We start from the raw sequence: 26,677 nt of genomic DNA, 5'->3' as shown, positions 1-26,677 counted from the left end.
TGTCACGCAAAGCATGAGGCGCCGATGGTCATTAGTCTTTTGTCTGATTTCATGACAACAGCGGCTTTTCTTTCGAGGTCACTTTTACAAGTCACAGATTGTTTTTACGTAAATATATAGTGCCACTTCCAATAAAATAATAAAGCCTTCAATGCCGCTTCAATTTCATAATGTAACCATGAGTGGCGTCAACGCAAGTAATGCAAAGAAATCATCAAAACGTGATGAAGTCATCCTATGGCGACATCATTACGTGAGAGGTCTCCAAAATATGTGACGTCGCTGTTTTTTCACTGCGTCGTTACATCGCGTGACATTAATTCAGTAACCTCTTTTGCACTCTATGTCTTGAAGAATCATTTTGATCAATATGTGTGGTTAACCATCCCAGAAAGACCATATGATTAGGAGAGACGCCGTAATGGGTCACCAGAAATTTCGACCACCTGGAGTGTTTTAACCTGCGCCTAAATCGGAGCACATGGACCTACAGCATTTTCGCCTCCACTGAATAGGCAGCCGCCGCCACCGCCGAGACTCGATTCCAAAACCTTCGCGTCAGCAGCCGAGTGTGTTAGCCACTAGATCACTGCGGTGGTGCTATGCACCAGCTTGACACAATATTTCGCGCGTTATGACACAAATACGCGCATTGGTTCCAAAAACTAACTTTCTAGAAAATTTCATCATCATCATCATCATCATCATCATCATCATCATCAGCCTGACTACGTCCACTGCAGGACAAAAGCCTCTCCCATGTTCTGCCAGTTAACCTGGTTCTGTGCTTGCTGCTGCCAATTTATACCCGCAAACTTCTTAATCTCATCTGCCCACCTAACCTTCTGTCTCCCCCTAACCCGCTTCCCTTCTCTGAGAATCCAGTTATTTACCCTTAATGACCAGCGGTTATCCTGTCTACGCGCTACATGCCCGGCCCATGTCCATTTCCTCTTCTTTATTTACACTATGATATCCTTAACCCCCGTTTGTCCCCTAATCCACTCTGCTTTCTTCTTGTCTCTTAAGGTTACACCTACCATTTTTCTTTTTATTGCTCACTGCGTCGTCCTCAATTTAAGCTGAACCCTCTTTGGAAGTCTCCAGGTTTCTGCTCCGTAGCTAAGTACCGGCAAGATACAGCTGTTATATACCTTCCTCTTGAGGCATAGTGGCAATCTACCTGACATAATTTGAGAGTGCTTGCCAAATGTGCTCCACCCCATTCTTATTCTTCTAGTTACTTCAATCTCGTGGTTAGGCTCTGCGGTTATTACCTGCCCTAAGTAGACATAGTCTTTTACAACTTCAAGCGCACTATTACCTATCTCGAAGCGCTGCTCCTTTCCGAGGTTGTTGTACATTACTTTTGTTTTCTGCAGACTATTTTAAGACACACCTTTCTGCTCTCCTTGTCTAACTCCGTAATCATGAGTTGCAATTCGTCCCCTGAGTTACTCAGCAATGCAATGTCATCGGCGAAGCGCAGGTTACTAAGGTATTCTCCATTGACTCTTATCCCTAACTGTTCCCATTCTAGGCTTCTGAAAACCTCCTGTAAGCACGCGGTAAACAGCATTGGGGAGATTGTGTCCCCCTGCTTTACACCCTTCTTGATTGGTATTCTGTTGCTTTCTTTGTGAAGCACTATGGTAGCAGTTGATCCCCTGACGATTTCTTCCAGAATGTTTATATATACTTCATTTACGCCCTGATTCCGTAGTGTCTGCATGACGGCTGATATTTCTACTGAATCAAACGCCTTCTCGTAATCTATGAAGGTTATGTATAGTGGTTGGTTGTACTGTGAGCATTTCTCTATTACCTGATTAATAGCATGAATGTGGTCAATTGTTGAGTAGCCTGTTCGAAATCCTGCTTGTTCATTTGGTTGATTGAATTCTAATGTTTTCTTTACTCTGTTAGCAAATACCTTTATAAATAGCTTGTATACTACAGAGAGCAAGCTAATCGGCCTGTAATTCTTCACCTTGTCATCTCCTTTCTTATGTGATAAGATGATGATAGCGTTCTTCCAAGACTCTCGTACTCTTCCCGTCAGGAGACACCTCGTAAACAGGGTGGCTAGTTTTCTAACACAGTCTGTCCTCCATCTTTCGGCAGATCTGATGTTACCTGATCCTCACCAGTAGCTTTGCCTTTTTGCATGCTCTCCAAAGCTTTTCTGACTTCTTCTATCATTACTGGTGGGGTGTCATCTGGGTTACTGCTAGTTCTCATAGTATTAAGGTCGTGGTTGTCTCGGCAACTCTACAGATCTCTGTAAAACTCCTCCGCTATTTTAACTATCCTATCCATATTGGTAGTTATTTTGCCCTCTTTGTCCCTTAGTGCATACATCCGACTTTTGCCTCTTCCAAGTTTCCTCTTCACTGCTTTGACGCTTCCTCCGTTTTTCAATTCTCTCCATGTTATACCTTCTTGCATCGCATACCTTACGTCTACTAATCAACTTCGAAAGCTCTGCCAGTTCTATTTTGTCTGTTGTACTTGACACTTTCATGATTTGACGCTTCTTAATTAGGTTCTTCGTTTCCTGGGAAGCTTGCCAGTGTCCTGTCTAACTACCCGGCCTCCAACTTCCACTGCACACTTCTTAATGATACTCGTCAGATTATCATTCATTGTATCTACGCTAAGGTTGGGTTCCTCACTAAGAGCCGAGTACCTGTTCTGCAGCGACACTCTGAATTCCTGTACTTTCCCTCTCAGTGCTAGCTCATTGATTGGCTTCTTGCGTATCAGTTTCTGTCGTTCCTTCTTCAAGTCTAGGCGAATTCAAGACCGTACCATTCTATGGTCACTGCTTCGGACCTTGCCAACCTCTTCCACATCCTGCACGATGCCTGGGTGGGCACTCCTTATAAAGTCTATTTCGTTTTTATTTTTGCCATTAGGGCTCCTCCATGTCCGCTTGCGGTTTTCTCGTTTTCGGTAGAAGGTATTCAAAATCCGTAAATTATTGCGTTCTGCGAATTCTACTAGTAGCTCTCCTCTTGCGTTTCTAGTACCGACCGTAATCTCGTACTGCCTGGTCTCCAGCCTGCTTCTTTCCTATCTTTGCAATAAAATCACCCATCACTATAGTATAATGTGTTTTTACCTTACTCATTGCCGATTCCACGTCTTCATAGAAGCTTTCAACTGAAGCTTCATCATCATCATCATCATCATCATCATCATCATCATCAGTGTTTATTCAATCAACGTAATACAAAAACATGGTTATAAAAGTATTTGGACCATTAACCTGTGTGGCTAGTCAGTGGTCCAATCTATTACATGATTATTTTATTACATGTCAGGAGCAGAGGTGCAGTTACTATGATTATGAATCTATACACAAATTCAATGACAGGGTAGCTTTTAAGGTATATTTTATCGAATTAAATACACATGACAATAAATGCTAAATTGCTGCAAATACTTTAGTACACAAGTGATAAAGAACTAAAGGCATACATTGTAACAATACAGAAGATAGTGATACCACAAAATATTTAGCACCACTTGTGCACAAAATTAACTGCGTTGAAGAAATCAATACAATCGAACTCACTTCAGAACTAGAAACAAAAAGAAGGAAAGAAAAAGAACTATGCCAGATGAGTCGTAAAAAAGTGTGGACGTGAGCTTAACTTTGGTTAAGAACATGAAAAACTTACAAAATGCATTTTACAAGTGAATTTAAAGTTGCGGGCAAGTTTAATTTCAAGTGGAATTGTGTTCCAGATTTTAGCACCAGTGAATTGTATTAACCGTTCGCCATATACATTCCTACAAGTAGGGAGGTTGAAGTTGCCGTTGCCTGCATGCCTTGTGTTACGGGTCGGTGTAGAAAACGCACTCACAGGTAGTGGAAAATTGGTGTTAATGATAGAATTTATCAACACCGCGGTTTTATAATTTCGCTGAGACGTGAAAGGCAGTATCTGAGTAGATGAAAACAAATCTGAGCTTGGGCAACAAGAGGACGATGCCGTAATAATTCTTAGGGCGCGTTTTTGCAATCGTATGATCGGTGCTATATACGTTAGATAAGTAAAGCCCCATATTTCGCTACAATAACTGAGTTGAGAGTGAAATATAGAGAAGTATAATGATCATAGCACGTTATATGGAAAGTAACATTTGGCTTTAATGAGCGCGAAGCTAGCGAAAGCAAGCTTTTTGGATATGTAATTAACCTCATCTTTCCAATTCAGGTTTTCATCTATTAGAACCCCTAAGTATTTAAACGCGGAAACACGCTCAATGGGCGCGTCGTTAATTTCTAAGTCTAGCTCACTATAATCGAGGTTTTTTCTTCTGGAATGAAATATGATATATTTAGTTTTGGCTACATTTAATGCGAGCTTGTTGCGGGCGAACCCTGCGGAAATCTGTGCCAACTCTGCCGTGATTTCTTCTTTTAGCGTGCACAGAGAGTTACCTCGAAAAAGCAATGCAGTGTCATCAGCGTACATTATGGTTTTGCGTGAAAGAGCAGATGGTAGGTCATTTATGTATAGTGAAAACAACATAGGACCTAGCACGGTTCCCTGGGGTATTCCACATGTTATTTTTCTAAATCCTGAAGATATACGGTCAAACACGACGCATTGTTTTCTATCTGCCAGATAACTAGAAAATAACTGAAGTGTCTTCTCGGTGAAGCCATAATAATATTCTAATTTCTTTAATAAAATGGAATGCGAAACAGTATCGAATGCTTTTTTTATATCCAAGAAAACGCTGACGGCAATTTCGTTATCATGAAGTACTGAGTTGACGAACTGTGCTAGTGTAAAAACAGCTGTGCTCGTTGACCTATTTGTGATGAAACCATGTTGTCCAGGGCAGATTATGTCGTTTGAGCTTAGAAATTGACAGAGACGGCACCTAATTACCTTTTCAAAAAGCGTGTTAGCAATGCTGAGCACCTATATGGGACGGTAACTGCTCGGATTTTCTCGATCCCCGGATTTGTAAAATAGGTACGACTCTCGCTATCTTTAGGATATTTGGGTAAGTTCCATTTTGCAGGCAGTTATTCATGAGGCGGGAAAGAGGCTCCGAAAGAAGGTCTACATTTACCTTCAGTAGTTTTGTAGTAATCCCATCATGACCAACGGCTTTATTGCATGGGAGTTTTAGGATTTCTGACCTAATTTCCTCAGTGGTTACGCTTGCAAGCTGAAATTCTTCCTCAAATATTTTGTTTTGGCAAGAATGTAGAGGATCTGCTTGAGATTGAGCAGGAAAGTTGTTACCAACATTGTCGGTGAAGCTCATGGCTGGATGTAGGCGCGTAAGCCTGTACTAACTTCATCTTGTATCTTTTATTCAGTTTAATTACAATACCTACCACCCTTTCATTATTGCTATAGTATTCCACTATGTTGCCAGCTATGTTTCTGTAAATTACGAGCCCCACTCCCAGTTCTCTTCTGTCTGCCAAGCCCTGATAGCAAAGGACGTGCCCATTCTGTAGCACCGTATAGGCCTCATCTGTCCTCCTAACCTCACTGAGCCCTATTATATCCCATTTAACACCCTCTAGCTCCTCGAATAGTACAGCTAGACTTCCCTCACTAGATAAGGTTCTAGCGTTAAACGTTGCCAAGTTCAGGTTTCAATGGCGGCCTGTCCGGATCCAGAGATTCTTAGCACCTTCTGCTGCGTTGCAGATCTGACCGCCGCCGTGGTCAGTTGCTCCGCAGCTGCTGGGGACTGAGGGCCGTGAGTTATTTGACGTACGCATGTGGGAGGTAGTGGCCAGATACTGCACCAGGGTGGCCAATCCTTCTCTGGTGAGGGAGTGCGTTCCCGGCGGTGGTTACCGGTGAGGCCGCACCCCAGACCTCTTGATGCACTTCCATCATCACGCGGTTTTTTTTTTTAAATCCGATTGGGAACTGCGTGGCACCGGTATTTGAACCACGGACCTCTTGCATGCGAGGCGGATGCTCTAACCACTACACCATCGCCATCGCTCCAGAAAATTTATCTCTAGCTATTTCAAAAAGAAGCATACATAGAAAAAAATGGCGGCTCATATTCAGTCGGGTAACTCTCTACGACTTCTTCCTGACAGTGGAAGGCACCACTCAATATCCACCCCCATGTGTGTGTTTTTTTTTTCGTTTTTTTTTTAATTTTTCTGTCTATTTCTATTTCACTTAAGTACATATACATTGGGCTTTAAAACGCGGCAATAAGCACATTGTCTCAACCATTTTTATATGGATTTCAAAAGTATGAGCGCACACTATTTGTGCGAGCCAACTTTTGAAACACGTCATTTGAGACTAGATATGAGGCACAAACAAGGACTATGTGGTGATACAGCCTGCGGTAATTTCGCACTAATCTTGCCTCTAAAAGATGAGACTAACATGTTCACACAAACAAATATTCTCGGTCTTATTGATTCTTCGAGACCCACAAAACTTATGAAAAACATCACGGTGAGGTTAAAAGCATGCAGGCTGTTTCCAATGAGTTGATATTACTAAGACAAGTTGCGGATATTTTTAAGATGATCTGTTCTTAAACTAAAGATATTACTGAGAGTAAGACTGAAAGTGTATATATAAAAGAATGTAAATGCAACTACTTCTAAATTATTGCGTTCTCGAACAGCCGCCTCGCCTATTTCCTTACAGCGGGAGGCACAACCCAAAGTACGGGATGGGGTGAGAGTGACCTGTCTTGTATTTGTTGTCTAGCTTTTTTTTAGATTTCGTCTGACTCACCTACGCAACAGCATGTCTCTGCGTTTAGGATTAAAATAGTTACAGAAGTAGTACGTCCCAATACTTCATCCAATCATATATATTCCAGCCTTTATGCATCTCACAGGGCATACGCAAGCACTGCGTCTGCCCAAACGTACACCATGATATTGTACAAATGAAGTGATATGTTTCATTCAATTTTGACATTTTTGATTGCTGATGAGAATTGCTACAATTTTGTCATTACAGCACAGAGAGATCCGTGTCGCAAGTTCTTCCTTGAGCTACAAATGCTAGAGTCGGGCTGCCGCCAAAAATGCTGATTGTGGAATAATTTAACGTTCAAGGCATTTAGAAGAAGTAAAAGAGCAAGCTAGAAAAGTTTAAGACAACAAAACAGGCAGTGGCTTCAGTGCTTGCATCTTTCGATTTTACTGTCTTTAAAATGTGAAGCATTTCTTAGCGAACTTAGGTGACTGAACGTATCTATCTCTCTATCTATCTCGCCACCTACGCTTTGGTGCTCCCGTGGGTAGCCACTTAACTTGCCGTGAACCAAAATTAGCATAGGAGGGTAAGATAGTTTGACGGACTTGACTCGCTAGTCAAGACATGAATTATGTCACAATCCCGTCGCGGACGTCGTCAAACACTACCCCCACGACAGTGGCCCATACCCACGCACGAGTATGTGCCGCTGCTATGCGGGTATGTGCCACAGGTGATTGACGCTTAGTATCTACCCAGGAATGACGAGAACACACATGAGCAATTTTAACGCGTGAGCGTTAAGAAATATTCCACATCAGCAGCATCGACTCAAAAAATGCAACGAATGAATGTCAGGGTCCCAGCTTGAATCAAACCCAAACATTCTGCGTGGCAGTGAAGCATGTTACCACAGAGCTACGCCATGTCTCGGAAGTTCTTTTCAAACAGATGCTAAGGAAGGAAGGAAGGAAAACACAGGGAAAAGAACGGCAGGGAGGTTAACCAGCCTATAGGCAGCCGGTTTGCTACCCTGCGCATGGGGAGGGATGAGGGAGATGAAAGATAGAGAAAAGAGAGGGAAGAGAGAAACACAGCACATTCGGCAGCACACGCGCGCACACCCAGTCATAGTCCAGTCTTATATTTCGCGGTGTGTGACTTTGCTGTTACAGTCACTTCTTCAAGTCCGTGTTGCGTAGGAATTTCAAAAGAGCTTTCGTCGCCTTCTGTTGTAATGTCTTCTCTTGGGCACTTCACAGAATAGTGTCCACAGACATTGCGCTGTTGTCGATGCGCGCAAAAGCGGACGCCTGTGACTGTCTCTGGATTTCATACAACGGACAGTCACACAGGTTGTGATGTAGCGTCTCTTCACAATGACAGGCATCGCAGAGAGCGTTGTCGGCCATTCCTATGACAAAGGAATAAGATTTTGTAAATGCCACTCCTAGCCATAAGCGATGAAGAAGGGTGGCTTCTCTTCGGTCGAGTCGAGTGGGCATGCGGAAAGCCATCAAAGAGGACAGGTGGTATTGACGATTCGTATCGATGATTGGTGGGCACCATAGTGAAAACGTGATTTTACGCGCAAGTCACCGAAGATTACTGGCAGCATCGGTCCGCGAAAGTGGTATGGCTTCTTCTCGTGTTCCTTCAAGGGCGGCCCGCGCGAAAGTATCGGCATGTCCGTTCCCTATGATGCCGCAGTGACTTGGCAGCCATTGAAGCGTCACATGATGCCCTTTCTCATGTGAAGTGTGGAAAAGGCATCTAATTTCGAAAACGAGCTGTTCGTATGGCCCGCAACACAGTGCTGAGAGCTCAAATTGTAGGGCAGCCCTTGAGTCGCAAAAAATTGACCATTGTTGCGGTGGTTCCTGATTGACCACACGAAGTGCGGTGCGCAATACAGCTAGTTCCGCTGCTGTAGATGCCGTGGGGTGGTCTGTCCTAAAGCTGATGGTAACACCTCTTGCTGGGACAACTACTGCCCCTGACAAAGACTGGTGGTTCATGGAACGATAGGTGTATACATGTATGCTGTCTGAATATTTCTCGTGCAAAAGAAGAAGAGACAGTTGTTTCAGCACAGGCAACGATAGCTCAGATTTCCTCCGGATCCCTGGTACACTAAGATGCACTGTGGGTCGAATAAGACACCAAGGTGGTATGGATGGTTTAGATGCAGGAGTGAAGCCCAAGCGAAGTTTATCGTTGTATTTCACAATAATTTTGGTGAACGATGCTTGGCGCCTCTCTGAAGGCAACAGTGCAAGGTGATGACAGGGAGCTCGTGTGAAGTGTCTGATGTGCGTTCTCAGGACTTCTACAACAATGTGAGTTTGTATCGGCTAGTTACCAGCAATTGCAGTTGTTGCTTCCGTTGACGTACATCTGGGCAGACCGAGGCACACTCTCAGCGCTTGGGCTTGTACTGCCTGTAGAACACGAACATTGGTCTTGCAGGTATTGTTAAGCACGGGCAAGCTATATCTGAGGAAACCGAGAAACATGGCTCTGTAGAGCTCCATCATTGCGTCTACTGACATACCCCACGTTTTTCCTGCCAGGAACTTGAAGAGTTGGGAAATAGCAGTCAGGCGCTTCTTCATATAGGTCACATGCGGACTCCAACAGAGGTCCCTATCGGTAATGATGCCCAGAAACCGGTGGGTTTCGGCGTAAGAAATCGGTCGCCCGCATATTGAGATGACATAAGGGGTCATTGCTTTGCGAGTGAAGGCCACCAGCGCGCCTTTTTCTGGTGTTATGCTGAGACCTTGTTTCAACAAGTAGTTGGCAATCATAGTTGCTGCTTTTTGAAGCCGGGAACGTATCTGAGGACGTGTGACTGCCGAAGTCCAGACACAGATATCGTCTGCGTATATTGAGATTTTAATGGTGCTTTGCAAGTATTCAGCAAGGCCAATTAGTGCAAGATTGAAAAGCGTCGGGCTAAGAACTCTGCCTTGAGAAACACCCCTGGAAGTACAGCGTCGCGTAGTCGGGCCATCTCCTGTTAACACAAAGAATGATCTTGCAGCCAGCTAACTCAAAATCCACCGAAAGGCTCGACCATCAAGGCCAACCACCGCAAGAGCACCCAAAATGGCTTCATGTAGTACATTATCATAAGCGCCTTTCACATATAGAAACACAGCTACAGATAGTCGCTCGCGGAATCTTTCGTGCTGAACTTACGAAACTAGATCAACGACATTGTCAATAGAAGAGCGGTTGCGTTGGAAACCAGCCATTGAATTCGGATAAATCTTGTAATATTCAAGATACCACTCCAGGCGGCCTAGTATCATCCGTTCCATTATCTTCCCTACGCAGCTGGCCAGTGCTTTTGGGCGGTATGAGGTGAGTTCCAGTGGGGATTTGCCCTGCTTCAAGATGGGTAACAAGCGGCCTACTTTCCAGTCATCAGGAACATTGCCATCCTGCCACGAGATGTTGTAGAGGCTCAACAGTTCTCTCCTTGCACCTTTCCCAAGGTTGCACAAGGCTCGGTACGGATACCATCTGGCCCCGGAGAAGTTCAACATCTGAAGAGAGCAGGTGCCGCCTCGAGCTCCTCCATTGTAAAAGGGAGGTCCATGTGGTAGTCACGGAAACGGGGGACGTCACCTCTCACAGAAGAATCTGGACGAGTGGCTTGGTTGGTGACCTCCGCACAGAAATCTTCTGCGACATCTACGTATTGCCTCCTTTGAAATAGCGCGAGCGCTTTTAATGGAAAGCGCTGTTCCGTAGAGTGACGGAGACCTTGCACCGTTTTTCAAATGTGTGAGAGTGGCTTGCGAGGGTCTAGTGACTGGCAAAACGTTCGCCATCGTTCTGACGCTAATCTATCCATGCAACGCCGAATCTTCTTTTGCATCCTCCTGGCTGTCCTAAGATCGTGAATCGATTTTGTACGCCAATACCGACGCTCCGCCCGGCGTCGCAGTGCTCGGAGTCGCTCCAACTCTATATCAAAGTCGTTTCGTGTGGAAGATATCGTCACCGTGCGAGTGGCATTCTGCATTGTGCTCCTAATTGTTTGCTCTAACCCAGATCGTACGCCATCACTGCAAGCATCTTTTATGTCAGATTTGATGTTGGTCCATTCGACTGCTCGAATGGTCGTCCATGGACCATAACTAGACAAGCCTTTGATATTAAGGTAGATTGGAATGTGATCACTTCCTCGTGTCTCAACATCTGGTAACCACTTGACGTATCTCGCGAGGGAGTTAGAGACAAAGGCAAGGTCGAGACAGCTGCCGTATGTCACCCCTCTAACAAAAGTGGGGCTGCCGTTGTTCAGGAGAGTAAGGCCATAGTTGTAGGCGATGTTTGCTAACCTGCGTCCTCTTGCATTTGTTCGCGTACTTCCCCATGCGTTATTGTGCGCATTGAAATCACCTATGATGACCCATGATGCAGGACACACTCTCAAAATATCCGCTAATCTCTTGAAATTGAGGTTATTCGACGGCGATATATAAGCGCCTATGATAGTAAACATGAGTTTGTTCTTTTTCACAGTGATGCAGACATACTGATTGTCATCGTGAGCTGGAATTGGTTGCACAACATACGTCAGTTCACGACGAACAAAGACGATGTTTTTGCTGCACGCACCGTTCGTTGAAGACATGACAGCTTTGTGCCCCCACAGTCTTATTGGTTTCGACAAATTGGGTTCACAAATGACGATGATTGGAAACACGTTGGTAAACACAAACTGACGAAAATCTGAAAGGCGTGATTTTAGTCCTCTGGCGTTCCATTGGGTGACGGATGCAGCCTTGACTTCTTTACGAAATTATGAGGTGTGAATAACCATCTTCCTAGTTGAGAGGTTCAAGCACTGGGCTTAGGGCGTCCAATAGTCCAAGTGCGCTTCGAGCAGACGGTGTCTTCATGTCGACTAATATCGCTCGTACGGCTTCTATGAGGGAACGCAGCACCGAGATCACTTGACGATCAGTTTTAGGCAAGTCTTTCATGGCTGGATACGGCTCTGGTGTGGCCACAACCTGCAGAGGTTCCTTGGCAGAAAAGCGCGTCGGGAGCGTGGGCCATTCCTCAAGAGAAGGAGGCTTCTCTGTTTCTTTCGTAGAAGTGGTGGGCCCTTTCGCGGCGTATTGGATGCAACCGCTAAAGAGTGGGAAGTAGCGTCTCGGGAATGTGCCTTCTTTGAAGACTTTCGATGATGCCGACGTCGACGCCGACGCCGGAATACTTCGGCTACCTCCCTGTCTGTCGAGTTGTCTCGCGCCATTTGTCTGAGAACCACGCGCTCCTTTTGGATTCGAGGACAGTCTTTCGACGAGGTAGCATGAGGACCGCTGCAGTTGGCGCACTTCAGAGTAGTCGCCCGACAGGCGTCTTCAGCATGAGGTTCAGCGCTGCGGGGACACAGTCGTAAGTTGGGGCATTCGCCCTTGTCGTGTCCTAGCCTGAAGCACTGATGACAATGAAGTGGCTTTTGGATGAATGGTCGAACCGGATGTCAGAAATGTCCAACTTTAACGTAGGACGGTATGCAATCTCCCTTGAAAAACACTTTTACGCAGCGGGTATTTCGAAAGTGCCGCACTTGCGTAATGACAGTTTCCTCGTTTGCAGGCTTGATGAGGGTAGCCAAGTCAGCATTAGGAATGGCAATGTCGATGTCATAAATTACACCGGCAATTGATTTTTCATCCATCGGGATAAAGGGGCGCACTTTAATGCCGCCTAGCTCAGTCATTTGCTGCAGCTGTCCTAGCGCACTCACATCGTCCACGTCTATGGCGAGAATGTTCTTCCTTGGGTTTACTCGTGCGTCCTTAATTTGATGTGGCACGGCACATTCGAGAGCAACGGAAAGGGCTTGCCTGTTCAGAAGCCGTAGATTGCTTGATGGATCTTCGGGCATGAATATGATGACGTGCGGCCAGCGCGCAGGCCTTGACTGCACAGCCGCTGTGCTTGCAGGAGCTGATGCTGCTGTATTCGCCGTCCTTCTCTTCGCCTTCTTACCCCGGACAGGTATAAAGCTGCCATTGGATGTGTCGTCTTCCGACATAGAGCAGAGATCGGTGTCCTCAGTGTAACTGGGAGAGCCAGCTCGCTTCCTTGTGATGGACGGGTGTGAGGACCTGTGACCAGGCGGGCCTCTGGTATGATCCACGGCCATCACCGCAAGACGGGGAGGCGAGGTACCTGAAAAGACCGAAGATTGCACTAAAAAAATACAGAGCGCAGAAACAAGCGTTCTTCTAAAGAGACGCCTCTTCCTTCGTCTTCAAACAGATTCTAATCTTCGTGAAACAATATTAGTGGTTGCAGTGCTGCCTACTTAATTTTATGAACACCACATATGTACTCTTTCGATACAGCCGTCACATCGGGTCAACGTCAAATGTGGTTAGTTTGCATGCGCTCAAGTTATTAATGAAGCAGTGTACAGGGCCAACGTCCTCGTGAGCATCGGCGCTTCGTATCAGCTTCTGGTGTTGCAAATTTGCATGTTCCAGTTGGCATCGTTGCGCAAGTGCAAACAACTTATTATATAAACATGTGCAACTCTTGAACATATGTCTGTGCGTGCCACATTTGTACATACAATAGCGTCATTTTATGACGTGTCGCTCAATAAAAAATTGCAACACGGTCACCTTACCTCCACGTGCTTCGCATAACGTCAATTCCCAGGTACGTGGGATATACCGATTTTTTTCTGAGTATGTTTTGCTGCAAATTACTCCACGGTGAACAATTAGTATAGCGCGAAGCATTTCTTTTCTTTATATTGCGTGTTTCTTTTGACCAATAGCTATTGCAGTAACGATTGGGCACAAAATACACTTAACACTCACCGAAAGCGTGTTGAAAACCACGTCTGTGGTCCTTTTCTTTCTTTGCAGTGAAAGGCGTGAGTGGAAAGCTACCTGGATGTGAGTCTTTGTTAAGCTTTCATTAGGGATTCAAAGACACTTTTATCACTTCATTTGCTTTTTTTCTTTAATTTCTTGTGCAGTATTAGTAAAATTAGTACAGTTCCTACTACACAGCACTTGAATGAGCCTTTGCAGAGCTGATGGGCACCTAGCTAGTTCAGGCTTGTTCGGCCTTTTACAATCTCGCAACTCTCTTTCCTGAACTTGGCCACACTCTACCAAACCTTGCTTTACTGCTCTAGTTTTCTTTCACTATATATTTCTATTTTTTTGTTTTTTTTTACCTCTTTATCTTTTTCTCTTTCTTTTTTTGTCTTTCCGTTTGTCATTTCTATAAACCTCTTTGTCTTTTTTTTTCATGGTATGCTTTCCCCTTCCATTTTTACTTTTTCGCTACTCTCCCTTACATCTCGTTATCAACCTTGATGCGCTTTCCTACCATCTGGCTATACTAAACAACGCAAAGCTATATTATACTCTACAGACGTTTCTTCATAGCTAGTGGCTACTTCGCTCGCCTTCGCATAGTGGTTACGCGGGTCCGAATCTCACCTCGACTGTGAATATAATTCACTAAGTAATGTATAATTTTTTGTTATCATTCTGTGTACTCGTTCTCTCTTCAATAAGTAATTGCATAACATGCAGCACAAATCAGTGCATGCTCTGCGTGCGAAGAAAAAAGGGTAAAATGAAAAAGGCGACTCAGATTACGTGGCGGTTCATGATAGCGTTGGCGGCGTCAACACAGCTGATGTAAAGAAATCACCATAATGCGATGAAATGAACCTATGACGTCATTATAACGTGAGAGGTCAAAAAAATATGGGACGTCACTATGATTTCGCTGTGTCGTCACATCGCGTGACATAAATTCAGTAACCTCTTTGGCGCCCATGTCTTTATGAATTACCTTCGATTGATTTGATTGATATGTGGGGTTTAACGTCCCAAAAGCACCATATTATTATGAGAGACGCTGTAGTGGAGGGCTTCGGAAATTTTGATCACCTAGGGTTTTTTACCTTCCACCCAAATCTGAGCACACGGACCTATAGCATTTTCACCTCCATCAAGAATGCAGCCGCTGCAGCTGGGATTCGACCCCGCGACCTGAAGGTTAGCAGCCGAGTACCTTAGTCACTATACCACCGTGGAGAAGCATCTCGAATAACAACTGTGGCAATAACTGGGAACATATAGGCGCATTATATTTCTACTGAATTGTTTAAAAAACCTTATCTTACACATTGATTTACACATAAGTTTTCAGCTTTGATCAGACATCAGATGTTCTGGAGGATACACGTAGTGATGGCTTAGAATTTAAATCAATTTGAGTAGTTTTTTTGACTGGACAGTGTTTTATGACGAGGTCCACTAAGATATCAGTGACATATTTCCGTTAAGGAAATGACGTCAAAAAATGCACATGGTCAGATGACAAAGAAAAAAGTTCAGTCAATGGTCATCGAACCACTGACCTCTCGCTCCGCGACAAAAGACGCTGGGCATGCTATCCACTTCGACATGGTAATTTTTCTTCTTTGTTGACTGTACCATCGTCACATATTCTTCAACCTCGAAAAACGGGCCTTTTGTACTTTCCCATGTTTTCTCACAGTGAACTTGCTAAGTTGAAGTAATGCATCATGATCACGAAATCCACGATTACTTTCTTCAAGTTAACGTTTCTGCAGGTTCGTTCGATTCGGAGCGTTGCCCAGCCGCGGTGGTCTAGTGGCTAAGGTACTCGGCTGCTGACCCGCAGGTCGCGGGTGTGCTCAGATTTGGGCGCACGTTAAAGAACCCCAGGTGGTCGAAATTTCCGGAGCCCTACACTACGGCGTCTCTCATGATCATATCGTGGTTTTGGGACGTTAAACCCCACAAATCAATCAATCGATTCGGAGCGTTTTCTACAGAAGCGCTATTTTGTCGGTGCAGTAACATGCGGTCAGATCATGACCTTACACCTAGGGTCGACCTCACTCCATTCATGCCAAACAAAAATCACAGCATATCCATGGACTGCATGCGGAAGAGTGGGGTGAAGCGTCCATCTATCCGTTCATTCTTGCTTCCATCCATCCGCGCGTTCATTTGTGCCACCATCTGTGCGTCCATGCGTCCATCTATGCGTCCGTTCGTGCGACCATCCATGCGTCCATACATCCATCCACGCGTCGGTTCGTGCATCCGTCCGTGCACCCGTCCACGTGTCCATCCGTCTGTGCGTCCATCGGTGCGTTCACCTTTGCGTTCATTCGTGTGTTCATCACTGTGTCCATCCGCGCGTCCGTCCATCTACTGAACACTCTAAGTACCGTCATCTCACATCTTTTCATCATATATTCAGCATACAAAAGTACCGCCACCCAGTGGACATTCCAAAGACAAAACACCAGGTGGCACTCGCGCACTTGCGGCCTGCGCTTCGCGTCTACTTCCCACCTTTCACCGCCTCTAGTTCATTACTATATACTTTCGCTTTTCCCTATATTCATGGCACTGAGTCTTACTAAACCTTGCTGAAACCGAGGAGGTTACGCCCAGCGAGTTTAACGTGGCAACCCTTACTGGTCAGATAGTGCTCAAAGTATGTCTTTCTGATACTAGTTTTTTTTTAGTAGGCATCACAATCAACGTAAATTTTATTGAAGACTAAGTAACCGATACTCGTCTCTATAAGTTATTTCATCAGAAACAACCATCTTTTTATTTATGATTAACTTGAGCGGCTTTCTTCCTCAATAGAAAAGGGTGCGCGCGTGCCACTCCTCTAGTCTGGCCGAGAAGGTGGATAGCTACTGTACGCGACTGCCTCAAATCTTCCAAGTTTTGTTTTATTTATTTCTTTTTGCGTGTGTTGTGCCGTGCGAGTGTCCGTTGGTCACTCGAGGGGGCCGTCCTTGTTTACGGGCAGCAGCGATCGGCGAGCCTTCCAGACCTGCGGGCGCCGGGTCAGCACAAAGGCGGCGGCCCGCTTTAATGCACCTTGCCAGTTCGGGTGCAAGAAGAGAGAAACATGTCCCTTTGTGCATCCGTGGCCTGTGGGACGTTCGACTCTGTTTCCCCGAATGGCTAAGCGACGGACCTCTACCACTGACTTCGTGGAACAATTTGTGCACGTGCGTGTGCGTGCGTGTGTGTGTGTGTGGTGCGTGCGCGTTTGTGTCAGCGTGCGCGTATGTGTGCTCGGATCTGCGGTCGAGAGAGGAGAGCGAGAAAGCGCGGGAAGAGCCAGAGACGAAGCGAGAACGGCGAACGAACGAGAGTCTGCGAATTGCGAGCGACTTGAGCGGTTGTGCGTTGTGCGATGTGCGGAATTGAACGGTTGCGCGAGTAATATGTAGCCTAGTTTTCTTAATTAAATACAGCGTTGTTTTGTTTCTATTTTCCTAACAGTGCATGAGTCGTGTGTTGTGTCTTCTATCTATTTTCACCTTTTTACGGCCATACCGGCGACACCCTAAATTTTACCAAAAGCGGGATAGAGGACGCTAACACTACTACTACTACTACTACTATTACTACTACTACTACTACTACTACTACTACTACTACTACTACTACTACTACTACCACTACTACTACATACATCGCAGACGCACGACCAGTGGCATAGGAAGCTTCGCCCTCAAAAGCCTATCTGCGACGCATGACTGCTTCACGTGGCCAGAGTGTATACTAGAGCGTCGCCGTAACTCGACGTTCCCAACTCACGCTCACTCCGCGTGAAATTGCAGTCAGCAAACGGGAAAGAGATGACGTGCGTAGCGTTTACCCCTGATCAGACAGTGGTGTCCATAAAACAATAACATACCACGAGCAGGCGAGCCAAGTCCGGCTTCCAATCAGTGACGCTTTTCTGGCTGTCACACCGCTTTCTCAGACACAGCTCTCACGAAACCCCTACTAAAAGCTTCTGTGATTACAAGAATTTGCTTAATTACTGACCATGGCATTCGTCGACAGAACACAGATCTACCATCAAGCGTCAACAAAGATCATCAACGTTAAACAGTGCTATGACTGCCAGACACCACTAGACAATGTTCAAGCTCTCTTTTATCAGTGGTAGTAATGGTAGTAGCTATCATAGTAATGGTAGTAGCTATCAATGGTAGTAAACACTCAACTATTTCTGTAAGGACAAGTTTCACTTACGTGTTATACCGATTCCTATGATGGAGGGAGATGGGAAGTATGAGAGACAGTTGAAGAAGTCCAAGGAAGGAAGAAGTATGTTTCAAAAGACCCTTGATCAAATGTGTCATAGCTTCAAGCAAGGAAGAAACATCATGCCGCTACAGATGTTGTGACGTTAATTGTCCCTTAAAATGATGTCAAAACACAACACTACATGCCCCGCCACGGTGGTCTAGTGGCGAAGGCACTCGGCTGCTGACCCGCAGGTCGCGGAATTGAATCCCGGCTTCGGTGATTGCATTTCCGATTGAGGCGAAAATGCTGAGGCCTGTGTGCTCAGATTTGGGTGCACGTTGAAGAACCCCGGGTAGTTGAAATTTCCGGAGCCGCCTACTACGGCGTCTCTCATTATCATATGGTGATTTTGTGACGTCAGACCCTGCATATCAATTAATTGATCGCAATACTACACATGTTCAAAGGCACCAATTTCTTTTAGCTTCAACTTTTAGGTTAGCAAAAAACTAAGTGCAGATACAAAACATTTAGGTCAAGCTGCAGGCGCACCAAGGGTAACATTTCTGTTTGTTATTTCTCTTTTAGTGCAAGGGGAAACAAAATATCCACCAGGATGTGAGTTTTATTTTTCGTTTTTAATTGCACTCGTTTGGTATACTTTTTAATGCACTCACGTGGTTCTCACATTAAAATTTTTCACGGCAATCATAAATTTCACTTGGGCGGCATTTTTTTAGGTTTAGAAAACGATGTTCTACGCAATTCGCTTGTGCATAAGTGCTTTGCCAAAATGAAGACACCATTCTGTCTTTGAACACGTGCTTGCAGAGCTATAGTTGAATATATGGGATAGATCTTCAAGTGCGCGCTTTGTAAACGCAGCCAGAGCAAAGAATGAACAAAATACTGGACATTTGATGTCGAGCGTAATGATGGTGCACTGGACGTCGTGCTCGTTCAGGGCAGTGATTAGTTGATTAGTTTTGTGATGTGTCTGGGCTGTTAACTATAGGAGACAGTATAATTAAGCGTGTTGCTATAACATAATAAAGAGTGCTTAACAGAGCAAACAATACAAGTGGATAGAGAAGACGAGACAGAGCGCTGAACTGCCAACAATTTATTTCTTGCAAAAGTCTCTGTTAACTATGGAACTTTTCAAGAAGAATGAACACCATATCTCATGTTACATATCGCAACGGGATGATTTGCGATACCCTAGTTAGGGCATTGTTCTCACATTTATAACATACATCACACACGAACTTTCCAAGAAATATCAAATGACGTGACGTTTGTCTCTAGTTTCCGTAAAAGTGATTTTGTAAAAAAAAAAACGACGCTACCCTTGCCCAGGACACATGGCACTGGTAGAGCGAAAGTTAGGCAATTGGCTTTTTTAACAGCCGTTATTAACTATGTAGGTCATTTACAACAGGTGCACTTGCTATGTATTCATCACACCATAAATCAAAATTTTGCAAAATAGTAACTTATCTTTATGTCACTATTTATCATTTAGCTGAGTCGTGGCGCACACACATTGGATGTGCAAGGTACTATGCGCAATTGGCTGAAGTTTCCCTTGTTGACAATGAACACTTATGGCTAATCGAACGCCCTCTACAAATTTTGCGGGCTTCTTCACATCCCCTATCCTCGCGTGCTACGTCATGCCAAGTGTTGGACAGCCACGCTTCTTTTTTTCTAACGTGCTAAAAAAGCGTGGCTTCGAGCATTCCCACTCAAGTATTTACCTACAACGGTGCATTCTAATGTAAAAATTTATATTATTGCTTTATCAAGCGTGTGAACCTGGGTTCTTACCTGCAACAGCTGTAATTACTGAAAGAAAATACTCCTTTCGCATATAATGAGGTTACTTCAACACAACGATGAAAGACCATGTATTTCTTCTGAATATTCGCTGAGCAGTGGGGTGTATTTGTAAATGAACAGTGCTAAGAAGGATAACTTTCTCACAGTATAGTTAAAATAACTTTTCCTTGGCTATTACCGCCATAAAATATGCCTGGTTAGGTCTATTTGTTTTGTTTTCTGCATGTTGATGTGTGCATGCATAAAATGCGAAGCGTGTCATGCAGCAAGTTATTACGACAATAAAATGGCTTTCTCGTGATGCGATGCTAGAAATGAACCATAAGCAGCCAAAAAAAAAACCTGTGATTTCCTTTTATTGCAGATGTAGAAACCGTTTTCCTTCTTCAGCTATATAATTTGCGGTGTATAAATTTACACACAGTTGTTCAGCAGCGCTTCTGTTGTGTGTTCATTTTTTCTCCGTCCCGTTTTTGCGCTGTTCCTCTCAGTATCATGTACCAAATAACCCTTCAAGATACCCTTCTGCAATTTATCTCATAAGTGCTTGCTCTGCAAAAGCTTCGGTTGCTTGGAATCGCAAAGATTTCATTAACTTAGATTTTTTTCACTCAAAAGAAGAAGAGAACAATGTCAGAAAAGCCAAGCTGGAAAGGCCTTGAGCATAGTAACTAACTTAAGCCACTGCAAACCAGTCAGAACATAAAGGGTGCTTACCAGCGCAAACGACAGGAGAAGAGACGAGACGAGCGCTGATGACAGAGACAGAGCGCTGAAGAAGAGACGAGACAGAGACGAGACAGAGACGAGACAGCACTCTGTCTGGTCTCTTCTCCTGTCCCCTCCTGCCCGGTCGTTTGCGCTGGTAAGCACCCTTTATGATGCTATACCAACACGCCCAATCCAACTGTCTGTTCAGTCAGAACAGAGCTGAAGGTACCTAATCTGGGACCTTTTTTTCTTACAGTGGGAGGCACTGCTCCAAGCCCAGAAAAAAGTGAGGCTTTTGATTTTATGTCTACTTTTTTCTCAGTAGCCTACTTCTATTTCATTTCAGTCTTCATACATAACCGAAGAAGCAAAATTGCTCTTTCCGGCTGTTTTCAATGTCATTCCATGTTCACGGAGCTTTGATAGCCCATCATGATATGAATGTTAATATATCACCATCTGCTATAACGCAGTCATGTGTGTGGACAATGTAAAGCACAATCTTATAGCATTATTTTGGTACTAATGTTTACCAGATAGCTGGTAAACATTACCTTCTGGCTGGTTGCGAATGCCTGATAGTCGCTGCCTACCAAAAAGGCTTAATTATGTTGAAACAGTATGTATCCCTCCACAGCAGCATTCGTAACTTGATAGTCACAATGGACTGACTCGGGACCTTGCGAACGTTGCGTTGTCTCGGTTGATGCCACGTGAATCCATGACCAACGCCAGAACGTTCACAGTTCGTCTCGCACGATGTCTCGGTCACGTCATTGGGTTACGCTCGCGATTCCCAGTATCTCATCGTCATCGGGCTAAGGGCGCTTTACATTACGCGGATTGCTATTGCTTACTATATCGTACGCACCGCAAAAACATAGTGCCTCTGCAAAAAAATTAATTACTGAGCTAGTAGTCCGGCAAACAGTTCGTGTAGCACTCGCCACAACAGCATGCAATGTTTCTCCTCTTCCGTAATGCAGTAATCGTCATGGCGATAATCAAGGTGCGCCATTTCTTCTTCTTTAGATTGTGTGGTTATCATTGTGAACTCGCACGAGGTACTAGCAAAATTTAGGCCTTTTCTTTGAGAACAGCACCCATGAAGTCGTGCAGTAAGGAGGTGCGGATAGGTCGCACGTTCATATAGGGCGACACCTCAATTTTCTAACCACGTCCTGGCGATACTTTTTAACTCTCAACACGCTCTCAGAAACTAGTCTTCCGACGCAGCCTGGATGTGGAATTTTGGGAGATTTCGGGTGTTTTTGACACATGAAACTGGGTATGGTGCGGTCACTAGATAGCGTTGTGTGTAAATGTCGTTGGTAAAATAATGACTACATGGAGTTTGTGGTTTTCGTTTATTTCACGAATAAAGAGGATAGATGACGCTGATATAACAAGAAAATTACAGCTTATTCACGGAGTGAATGATGAGGGGGGCGAAACGTCCGTTCGTCTGTATGTCTGTCCGTTCATCAGTCCACTCCTATCACATTAGAACACGCATGGGACGGACAAATGTATGTTCCTCCCCCCCCCCCCCCCAAGCATCATTCATTCTATGGATATACTGTGAATTTCTTGTTTTAACAGCGCCATCTATCCTTTTTGTTCGTCAATCATACGGCACAACTTAGAGGTAGTGGAAGAGATATCACAACATAATTCTGCACAAAGAACCTTTGAGTACGAAATGTTCAGGCTGAAAGATTGTGCGTAAACGGACAGATTCTAGAAAATATACCATGCTCGACAAACATTAACTTTATTGTGATTCAAATGTTCAAAAAGGTATGATTAGTTGTCATATTGGCACACAAAACTTGAAAAAAATTACTGCTACTACTTCTCGAAACAACAGCCTGCCAAAGCAGCTCCAATGTAGTTTTTTTATGCTTATTACAGGCAATCTTATGTAGACGTTACCATTTACAGCGTCTTTATGTTTATTATACAAGAAAAAATATAACTGGATCAAAATACACATATTTCATTTAGCTTATAAGCCTTCCAAACAATACGTGATATAAAGCATGGAAAGCTGCAGTACGAGGTCTATTATAGTTTATTTGATGTGATCTTCCAGCCAAACCAAAGTACTTATGTGGTCATGCCTACTCCTGCAACTTCGGGACTAAACGGACCTGCTTGCTTACAGATGGAATTAAATCACCAGTGATGTGTGGTAAGAAACTTCATGGCATGTCTGTTCATTACTTTAAGTTATTGCTGCCTTTAGATCATATCATCTGAACTCGGAATTCTGATTTCATATGGCAAAAAGTTTCAGTATATTGTCTTTCACAAACAAACGCACGAAATATCTTCAGACTTCTAGCCATCACTTCAACAAGCATTTCAGTATAAAATGGATGCTAATGTGTTGGCCTTGCCTTCGTTGAGTGTCTCACGTTTTATGTGATTCTAGGTCCTGAAACATAGCATGCAATGTTCCATAGGGCTGTGACCATTTGTCATGACTTTGTGAGGCTGATTACAAAATATACGAAATAAATCGCCGTCAGCATAGTAGTGCTGATCACTTGAGGAAATGTGAAAGTTCGCAGCTATTATTTGCGTACTCCTTTCTCTATACTAGGAGCACATGAACACATTCGCGTATTCAAGACAATGTGCGGTTACACACGTTAATACATGCAGTGTGCATGCCGGTTCGTGTATTGGCAACCAGGGGTAGGTCATACAGGGGTAGCAGCAGCCATCGCGTTAGTGAAGTTTTCGTGAAGACTACTAGCCATCATCACTAGTTACGGTATTTCCAGCTCGAGTTTGCAATCTGTCTTCTTTCCTCGATCAATCGCTCATTGCAGGCGGAAATATAAGACAAGACGGTTAGCATTTTTGTGCAAAATAACCTTCGCGAAAGTTAAATGATAAGCCGAACCATTCCTAGGCTTATTACAAGCTGCCAACCATTAAAGAAAGCTTTCAAGTACACAGCTGACAAAGTACGCACGACTATTGTTTGATGTGACTGGTATACATACAGCGTTTGGCCCTGCGCGTTATGTTTGCGCAACCTATGACTGAGTGTAGCATAACGCGGTGGATCGAATCATAAATAAATAAATTATATCTTGGTTTTCTGCCCGAAACAGTTCACTTCCATATTTCAGTGCAACCAGCTCAAACATGTGAAACTGTTTGGGCAGCTTACTGCGTAAGACCACTGATTCCAATTTGCAAGAATGAAGCCACCGAGTGCTTGTGCAGTTGTGGTGAGTGTGAACGCTGCTTTGCTAAAAAAGGTGTTTAACCAAAGGTACTGAAAGTCGCGTAAACCATTATGTAGCTCCTGTACGCAAAGCCACCCTTATCTCCGGCACAGCTCAAGACTCCATGTTTTCATTGATTTCGTTGGCTATGCTGTCGAGCAAACATCTTTAGCCAACGTGCTTGTAATTTCTGCAGATTGTGTTCTATGCGCAAAAATGCAGTGCACATCCGCAATATCTTGCTGAACTGATACTTAGTTTCAAGGCCACTTGAAAGAGAATGGATCGATCCACAACTCAGCAGAACTACTGCAACAGATTTTATCACGCCCAGTCGCGATGGTCGAGTCGCTAGGGTACTCGGCTACTGAACCACAGGTGACAGGATCGAATCCAGGCTGCAGCGACTGCATTTTTGATGTAGGCGAAAATTCTGTCGGCCCTTGTGCTCAGATTTGCGTGCACGTGAAAGAACCCCAGGTGGTCGAAATTTCTGGCGCCCTCCACTACGGCGTCTCTCATAATCATATGGTAATTTTGAGACGTTACACGCCACATATAAATCAGATTGTATCACTAAACTATGTGTTGATACATTTGCTCATCTGTGTATAGCACTTACTTAGGCTTGAAAATACCGACATCTGGTCAGTTTCATGCAAAAATTAAAAATGACAAGTGCAATTTACAGCCTACTGACAGATGCAGAAGGCGTTAGATTTGTAATATAAATTGGAGTTAAAAAAACTTGCTGCGGGGGCTAAAATGTGTCAAGTTGTTATCACACACAAATCGAAAAAATTATGAACACTTTAATTTGCACCTCCGAGTCATCAATGATGCATGAAAATTGATTCCTATTATTGGTATATAATATTTCACTTCGATTTTAATTTGAAAGTAGCCTAGTTTAGTATACTGTGTATTTTACACTTTAGACAAGTTAGTACAATATTTTCGACACACTCTTGAAATGATTAACGAGGAAGCGTAGTGTATTAAAACCTGAACAATGCTGAAATATTAATTTCTTATTTACGTTGTGTCACACACTGGTAAAACGTTATACTTGAACGCTTTTGTGAGGCAATAAATAGGCAACCTTTTGTCAAGAATACAAACAGATCCCTATTAAACATGTAACTGCACACTTTGCGACTACAGATATATTGTGAAAAAATAGTTCTTTATGTATATAGCCATGTATTGTGGCGAAAAAAGGACTTTTCTATTAACTTGAAGTTGTTCTTTCGTTTTCAGGGAAAGACAATGGACTCTTCCGGTGGTTTTAATAATATATTTTCCGCGCCATTTTCAATAATACATACGATGTTTACAACACATAGTGAGCACCGAATGCTTATATATTTTAATGTTTGAACATAAACGCATCCTCAAGTTTTGCGTTCCCTAATGCTGATCTGTTCAGCCACTGTATTCATATTTCTCCTTTTTTTATTTGTCAATATATATTCCTACCTAAAGACGTGCCACTGATTCCACGCGTTGTGGCAACTGATCATATGTGAAGCAGCAGAGTAAGTAATGGCCCTTGCTGGTTTTTCATTCTTTTTTTTTTGCTGTCATCCATGGGATACGAGATAATTGACTCCTTTGTGCCTGACATAGTAGTGATAAAAGCTTGGCAACTATTTTATAAAAAAGCCTGTGCCATGATTTTTATATTAGCTCAAACCATAAGTTCTCGGCGTAACTCTCACTGTAACTAAAAGTTGTTCATGACTAAGCGTTATTCAGCATATCACACCAACCTGTTTTGCCGAGCCACACCCAAAATATGACGTTGCATTGTGCAGAGCAAAAGAAAGTCTAATGCTAATAAAATCTAGCTGTCGTTGTTTTTTAACAGGCATTCTTGCATGAAGAAATGACAAGACAGACGTCAAAGCTAAACGAAAGGAAGGAGCATTAAACCCGATTGAGTCAGGTATGCTATCACCAGTACTGGGAATTGGGAAAGACACTGAAAAGTTTGAAGGGATAAAAGAAATATGACTATTACACTTAAGAGGTTGCTTCTAACAGAGCCTCAGCTAATTGACGATGGCTAACATGTGTTGGGCAGGCATTTCCCTTTATGTATCGTAGAGTCCTCATTTGTAACTACAAAATGCCCAAGTTAGTGTGCTTCGCATTAGTGTGCTTCAGGCTTGACTTCACTATGTGTAGATGTGCCGCCCTTGTCATGGTCGGCTCACCAAAACAATGCAATGCAATATGCTGCTGGACATGAGTGGATGGGTATCAAAGCGTTTGGGGCCCTGCCATTTTTTTTCTCCTTAAGCAGAACGCATGATACATGCATGAATAGCCGAATCATTGATAATTTTTTTATGAAAATAAAAAAATGTTTATTTTCAGGCCGCCCTCTAAACAGTACACTAACTTCACTATGTCACCTAAGGTCAAAGCAGTATTTAACAAGAACACCACAAATATCATGGCATCTATTGAGACAGAGAGTGACATTGTCTTGTTTATGACCTCAAGTGAACCATCAAAAATATTATGGCCTAAAACTTTGGTGAGACTCAAGGCCAACTCAATCCTATTCTTTCTTGCGGCTCAAGAAGTTCCGACGTCCTTGTACCGTATTTAGGTAATATAAGCGCGCATTCACCTTTAAGGATTGCCGGACGGGGAAGATTTTATCGCGACTAGAATTCGCTGTAGCATTGTTCGTCTTATCCTCTCAGCATTTTGGCACTCCAATGATCCCTAATGATGCAATTCTGCTTAGTTAATAGGTGTAGAAGGAGCCACAGCTCGCATAGGATTGATATTTATATCAAAGGGGACTTTATGGGTACACTAAGAACGTGAACAGAAAATGTGACATGAGCGATAACTTACTATTACAGTTTTTTTTCATTCCGTGGTCTTACGGGTAATTCGTGATCTAATTTATGGAACATCAAGGGTAATTCACAGACAATATCGTCAAAAGTAAATAATGCACTGAGCCGCGTCTTATAATCAGCTTTAATGCATGCCTGCACGTTTCTACAGAACTAGCAACTTG

At 43.7% G+C, this 26,677-nt stretch overlaps 1 protein-coding gene across 2 annotated transcripts in view; it reads left to right on the top strand.

The window, feature by feature from the left end:
- LOC119167931 (uncharacterized) overlaps positions 1 to 25,118 on the top strand; it is a 28,918-nt gene extending 3,800 nt beyond the window's left edge. For both annotated transcript variants that reach the window (XM_075866969.1, XM_075866970.1), the window contains 6 exons: positions 13,637 to 13,666; positions 18,425 to 18,454; positions 20,646 to 20,675; positions 22,485 to 22,583; positions 23,536 to 23,637; positions 24,895 to 25,118. In XM_075866969.1, coding sequence (XP_075723084.1) covers positions 13,637 to 13,666; positions 18,425 to 18,454; positions 20,646 to 20,675; positions 22,485 to 22,583; positions 23,536 to 23,637; positions 24,895 to 24,926 — 323 coding nt within the window. In that variant the 3' untranslated portion in view covers positions 24,927 to 25,118. The remainder of the gene's footprint in view (positions 1 to 13,636; positions 13,667 to 18,424; positions 18,455 to 20,645; positions 20,676 to 22,484; positions 22,584 to 23,535; positions 23,638 to 24,894) is intronic.
- Positions 25,119 to 26,677: the final 1,559 nt, after the last annotated feature.

Source organism: Rhipicephalus microplus, chromosome 6, assembly GCF_043290135.1.
Source record: "Rhipicephalus microplus isolate Deutch F79 chromosome 6, USDA_Rmic, whole genome shotgun sequence".
In the NCBI taxonomy this organism is placed as follows: Eukaryota; Metazoa; Arthropoda; class Arachnida; order Ixodida; family Ixodidae; genus Rhipicephalus; species Rhipicephalus microplus.
The sequence above is the reverse complement of the archived record's forward strand: the minus strand, read 5'-3'. Positions and strand labels throughout refer to the sequence as shown.